At 67.0% G+C, this 5,859-nt stretch overlaps 4 protein-coding genes across 4 annotated transcripts; 2 read left to right on the forward strand and 2 right to left on the reverse strand.

The window, feature by feature from the left end:
- Positions 1-60: 60 nt before the first annotated feature.
- On the forward strand, positions 61-1,261 carry AMSG_03120 (uncharacterized protein; the record flags this gene model as incomplete). The annotated part of the gene is made up of 1 exon (XM_013904997.1): positions 61-1,261. A coding segment is annotated over one exon (959 nt), but the record flags the coding sequence as incomplete, so codon positions are not given.
- Positions 1,032-3,269, reverse strand: AMSG_03121 (uncharacterized protein; the record flags this gene model as incomplete). Its single annotated transcript, XM_013904998.1, has 1 exon — positions 1,032-3,269. One exon carries the CDS (start codon positions 3,267-3,269, stop codon positions 1,032-1,034), a length of 2,238 nt encoding a protein of 745 aa, XP_013760452.1.
- A 608-nt stretch (positions 3,270-3,877) lies between these two features.
- On the forward strand, positions 3,878-4,637 carry AMSG_03122 (calcyclin-binding protein). The gene has a single exon (XM_013904999.1). The coding sequence runs from the start codon at positions 3,919-3,921 to the stop codon at positions 4,624-4,626; it is 708 nt and encodes a 235-aa protein (XP_013760453.1). The 5' UTR covers positions 3,878-3,918; the 3' UTR covers positions 4,627-4,637.
- Positions 4,638-4,685: 48 nt separating this feature from the next.
- AMSG_03123 (30S ribosomal protein S9) lies at positions 4,686-5,399 on the reverse strand (the record flags this gene model as incomplete). The annotated part of the gene is made up of 1 exon (XM_013905000.1): positions 4,686-5,399. One exon carries the CDS (start codon positions 5,397-5,399, stop codon positions 4,686-4,688), a length of 714 nt encoding a protein of 237 aa, XP_013760454.1.
- Positions 5,400-5,859: the final 460 nt, after the last annotated feature.

Below are 5,859 nucleotides of genomic sequence, written 5' to 3' on the forward strand. Positions count from 1 at the left end.
CCCCCCCCCCCCCAGCCTCCATGCCCACAAGAGGCAGCCACCTCATAAGACTCCTGCTAGGCACCACCGGTGCGGCGGTGCGGCTGCTCAGCCCGTCGGCGGCGTCGTCGGCCGCAGCGTCGGCCTCGCGCAAGGCTCTGGTCGCTGGCATGGCCGTCCTCGCAGCCAAGGCCGTGGCGGTTGCCTGCGTCCACGATGCAGGCCGCGCCGGACGTGACGGTGGCGGCGGCGGTGGAGACGCACTCGCTGAGGATGATAGAGTCCGTGATTCGCTCTGGTACCGCTTTGTCCGCCTCCTCTACCCTCGCATGGACCGCGCCCTCGCCCAAAGGCAGACGGTGGCCCTCGCCGGATCGTATCTGGCGGGCCTCTACCTCTTGCTGTGGATCTTTGTCTATGTCTACGCTGCCGGCTCAAACGCTGTCCTCCGCGGCTCGGTCCATCCGGCGCTCCTTCTGGGTCGCGTCGGCTCTACAGCTGGCTCGCGCTGGACCTCGCTGTGGCGCGGCGGCTGGGCTAGCGTCCGCACCCTCTGGCTCGGCGTCATCCCTGCCATGTGGCTCGCGCTGGTGGCCGCCGAGGAGAGCCTCATCGCCCGGATGATGTACGGCTACCAAGACGTGCATCTTGTCCCCGCCTCGCGCGCTGCTTGCGACGAGAGCGCCGAGTGCCCAATCTGCCAGGGTGTGGCTGACGCCGACGTCGGAAAGGTGCTGTACACGTTCTGCGACGTGCCGAGCCATGGCTTCCACTACGAGTGCCTCAACCGCTGGTTCGAGTCCGGCTCGCCGGCTGCAAGCCGTTGCCCTCTCTGCCGCGGCGGCCTGCGGGTCCTAGGCGTCCACGTCGACTCGTTCGCCTCGCTCCTCGCCCTCCCGCGCTACGTCTACGGTCTCGCCGCCCGCGCTGGTCTGACCGCCGCCGGCCTGACTGCCGCCGGTCTCGGTGCCTCGCTCCAGGAGCTGGCTGCTGACTCGGCACTCCGCAACGTCCGCCTCGGCGCGTGGTTTCCGGCGTAGCATTGCCGCTCCTCACGCCGTCTGCCAGAACCCCGCCCGCCACTTGGCTGCGTGCCGCGCCGCCGTGGCCGCCCGCTCGCGGCGCGCCTTCTTGGCTGCCGCCTTCTTGACTGCCGCCGCCCGCGCTCGGCGCGCCCTTGGCGACGAGCCTGGCACCAGCGGCGGAAGCGGGAGCGGCGTCGGCACCTTGCGGGCCTGATTCAGCCGTGGTAGCGACCGCGGCGCCGGCCGTGCCGGCGCCCGACCCCGCCGTCGTCTCCGGGCGCTGCGGCGACCAGAGCCGGGCGGGCCAGGCGGCGCGAGCAGTCGCGCAGCCACTTGCGCCGGCAGCCTTGGCCCATCGGCCGCACCGGCGACGGTCGCGGCCTCGTGCAGGATGCGCGCCTCTCGCGCGAGCATTGTGTATCGCATTCGCTGCTGTGCTGCTCGGCGTGCGGTTGCCTCTTCAGACTCGTTCTCCGCCGCATAGTCGGCTAGCCGGCTCCGGAGCCGGGCTACCTTGAGGTATGCTCGCTGCTGCCTTGCGCAGAGCGAGACAAACGCTGCCTCACGCTGCTTGGCAGTCAGCGCCGCGTCGGCCCGCTGGATCTTGGCTTGTAGCACGGTTGTCCGCTGCAGCTTGATCGACTCCATCCGCAGCAGCCGCTCGACTTGCTCGCGAGCCACCGCCTCAAAGTGGCGCTGCGGCCGGCCTAACCGATCGGTCTCGGCGAGCTTGGAGGCAAGCAGCGCTGAAAAAGCCTCAATCTGCTCGTCGACCCGCCCGGCCTTCACTGCAGGCAGTTCGACCGACGAGAGTACCAGGAACGCGTCGGCGTCGTAAATGTCGGCCGTGAGCGCATCCTGCGCCCGCGCAAGGTACTTGCGGAAACACCGCTGGATGGTGGCAGCCGCAGTGTGCGCAATCGGCGAGCCGTGGAGCGACGCAAGGTGTTTGGTGTCCGACAGCTCTCCGCCGCCTTGGACTTGGCCCTCGGTCGCCGCCCGCGCCGTTGCCGCCATCAGCAGCCCGTTTTCGCGCGGTGTCTCGGCTGCGTCGACAGAATCAAGCGGCGCAAGCCGGTAGAGACTCGGATCGTCGTGAAAAACGGCCGATGGGAGGACTGGCACCAGGTAGCCGGCGGTAAGGAGCTGGCAGGCGAGCGTGCTTGCGTGGAAGCGACTGCTCGCAAACCGCGCCGTTGTCAGCCACGACGCAAGGTGTGCACCGCGAACAGTGTCATGGTGCAACCGCTTGGCGTAGTGATGCGGCGCAGGGCGGAATACGCGCGCGATTTCGGTTGCTAGGTTGCGGAGCTCTAGCGCAGCGAGCGGAGGCATGCTGACTCGCTTGCGCGCCAGAGGGCGCCACCACTCGCGCGGGTTAACGCTGTACACGCCGTCGTCGACAAAGACAGGCTTGTCAAAGACATGCCGCAGCACGTTCATAGCCATCAAGTTCTGCGCAACAGCATACACAAGCGTTGCCACCAGTGGCTCGACCGCCCGCGCTGGGACTGCCTCGCTCGGCCACAGCCCCATCGGCGTCATCTGCAGACGCAGGTAGTCGAACGGGCTCGACTCGCGGTGGGTAGTCCCGCCGCTGCCGGCCAGCGTCGCCACTGCTGCTGCCGCCCGCGTTAGCAGCGCCACCACGTCGCTGCCGCGTACTACCTGGTCCATCCGCCGGAACGCCACCGTGATTGCCTTGCGCGGCAGCGCGTCGACCAGCGTGTCCGCAAACGTGAGCGAGAGCGCCGACGCCGACACACTCTGAGTGTACACCACTCCGGGGTGGGTCGGGGACGGAAGCGCTGCCTGGAGCATGGCCCGTGGCACCAGATCGGGCCCGCTAGTGTTGGGAAAGTACAGATCGCCGTGCGCATTCCTCAGCGGGACACACAACCGCTCCGACTCGAGTGGGATCAGGGCGCTATAGACAACCAGTAGATGAGCCATCGCCGCCACCCAGAGCGACTCCTCAACGGCAAGATCTTCCGAGTCTGATGCCGGACTAGCCCCCGCCGGCAGGACCGCAGCCTCGCGCGCACTTGCCGCCAGATCCGACACCGAGATGTGCCACGCGTCGTCGTTTGCATGCAGGTGCGAGATGGCTGCAGCGGGACACTCATGAGCGTGGCGCGGCGTGCTAGCGTGTGCCACCGTCGGATCAGTGCTCCGCAGCCAGGCGAGCACGTCTGCCGCCGACCACACGCCCGAGTGTGATCCGTAGACGTTGGTGAGGGTCACGGTGGGGAGCTCGGCGAGCATGATAGCAAACAAGCTCCGCATGTTCCCGACCGTCACCATCGGATGCTGCGGCGGGTTCAGCACCCGATCCCCAGCCTCCTCCTTATCTCCGCCACCCGCAGCGGCCTTCCCGGACACGACACCATCGGCACCTGCTCCTTCTCGTCGTCGATGTCGTCGTCGTCGTCGTCGTTGGTGTTGCTCCTGCTGCACAGGACTCGGTCTGAATGGTGGGTGCGGCTGCTGCCCACTGGTCTCTGTCTTGACCAGCTGGCGCGTGAGGCGGCGAAACAGTCCCATGCCACGGCTGCTGGCGGTGGAGGGGGGTGGAGGGGGTGCAGAGGGTGGGGTGTGGTGGCCGTTCACGGGTGGTGATCGATCAGCTGGTGATCGATCTGACGCACCGGGGGGGGGAAGGGGGGGGGGGGGGGGGGGGGGTTGAGTGGGGCATGGGCCGCATGAGGCTGCTCTGAGTGTTGTTTGCCGCTTGATCCGTGCTGAACAAACCGGTTTGGTGGCAAACAGATGATCCGTGGTATGGTGGGGTTTCTGTTGCGATCGGGCTCAGATTCGGTTTCGGTTTGGTAGGTCGCGGCTTCGTGAAGGCAAGCCAGCCAGGCGACGGCATACTTGACTTGAAGCACCTCGAGCAGTACCAAGACCGACATCGATGAGCGTGGTGGAGAGCCTGCAAGCAGACCTTGCCGAGCTGGAACGGCTGCTCCGACAGAGCGAGCGGATGGCGGTCCGCGACGTGCTGGAGAGGGAGATGGGGTTGGTTCGCGAGCGGCTGGCGCAGGAGATGGCAGCCTCGGCCGCCGCCAGCGATATCGCCAACGATGCCGAGGCGGCCCAGAGTGTGCCGATGGAGGTGGCCGATGACGGCGACGCTGTCGTGTGGGAGGCGGTGAACAAGCTGGCGTGGGATCAGGGCGGGAAGAACGTGACCGTGTACTTGTCCGGCCTTGATGGCCTCGACGAGGTGAGCGAGGAGCAGATCGAGGCCAAGTTCCGGCGCGATGAGGTTGACGTGCGGGTGTTGGGCCTTGCCGGTGGCCAGCGGCATGTTCGGCTCCGGTTCACTCCAGCCGAGGAGATCACTCCGTCAAAGTGCGCCGTCAAGCGCAAGGCGGGCGGCAAGATGCGGATTGTCCTCCGCAAGAGCGAGACCAAGCACTGGGTCTCGCTCAAGGCCAAGAGCTCGGGCCTGGGCTCGCTCAAGCCCGGCAAGGCCGACGCCGGCGAAGATCCGAGCGCCGCCATCATGAACATGATGCGCAAGATGTACGACGAGGGCGACGACACTATGAAGCAGGCGATCGGCAAGGCGTGGACCGAGGCGCGGGCCAAGCAGGGCGCCGGTCCGGCGGTTGAGTAAAGTCCGAGCCACATGCTTCGTTTATGACACACAGGCAGGTAGATGCACAGGCATGGGTATCAGCGCTTGACCCACTGCGGGGCTCTGCGGGCCTTGCGGAGGCCGGCAAGCTTGCGCTCGACCATGCGCGGGTCACGGGTCATCATGCCGGCGGCCTTGAGCGGCTTGCGGAACGCGGGGTCGACAATCTCGAGAGCGCGGCAGATGCCGAGGCGAAGGGCGCCGGCCTGGCCGGTGTGGCCACCGCCCTTGACGGTGGCGCGGATCTTGAAGGCTCCCAGCTTGCCCAGCAGCCTCAGCGGCTCGATGACGTGGTTGCGGTGATGCATGGCCGGAAAGTAGTCGGCCAGCGGCTTCGAGTTGACCACCAGCACGTCTGCAGGCTGCGGGGCGGCCGGATGGGCAACAGGCTCGACCCAAACCCGGGCGATCGAGGTCTTGCGACGACCGGTCCCGTACGCCCGGCCGAGCGCATCGAGCGTCTTGGCCTTGCGCCGCTCCAGCTGCTCCGACTCGTGGGCAGTCATCTCTGTGGCCTTCTTGGCGTTGGCCGCCAGCACATGCTCCTGCCACAGATCATCCAGCGGGGGCAGCTCCGGCTCGAGAGCCCCGAGCGGATCAGACAAGTCGTAGCTCGGCAGCGGGGCGTGCGGCAAGTCGTCCGAGCCGAGGACGTCAATGACTTGGGCAAGGTCGTCAGCCCCAACCTCATCAGCCCCAACCTCATCAGCCTTGCTCTCCTCGCCCGACGTAGAGTATGCCATAACAGGCATGGTGTTGTTCATAGACAACGCACCCGCAGCAGAAGCGGCAGAAGCAGTCGCTGTAGCCGTCCGGACCAGCCGAAGACTGGTGGTAGCGGACTGCGGAGAGGGTGGATGGGGGGGGAGTGAGTCGGGCGGGTCAGCGGGGTGGGAGAGGGGGGGGGGAATGGGGGAAAGGAGGAGGAGCGGTACACGTACGCGTAGCATGTGGTGTATGATGTGGTGGGGGTGAGGAGGGGGAGTGAGGGGTGGGGGTGGTGGCTGTGGTGCGGGTGGAGTGTGGTGACTGCTGTTGGCTGGGTGGTGGCCGTGGGGCGGGGGCGGGGGGACGGGGGCGAGACGCGTTGGGAGGGCGGAGGGGGGAGGGGGGGGAGAGAGAGAGAGAGAGAGAGAGAGAGAGAGAGAGAGAGAGAGAGAGAGAGAGAGAGAGAGAGAGAGAGAGAGAGAGAGAGAGAGAGAGAGAGAGAGA

This window comes from Thecamonas trahens (genome assembly GCF_000142905.1).
Source record: "Thecamonas trahens ATCC 50062 unplaced genomic scaffold supercont1.11, whole genome shotgun sequence".
NCBI classification, from domain to species: domain Eukaryota; order Apusomonadida; family Apusomonadidae; genus Thecamonas; species Thecamonas trahens.

What these genes read in the sequence shown, in the direction of transcription:
- AMSG_03122 (XM_013904999.1), top strand. Translation starts at nt 3,919, where the DNA reads ATGAGCGTGGTGGAGAGCCTGCAAGCAGACCTTGCCGAGCTGGAACGG.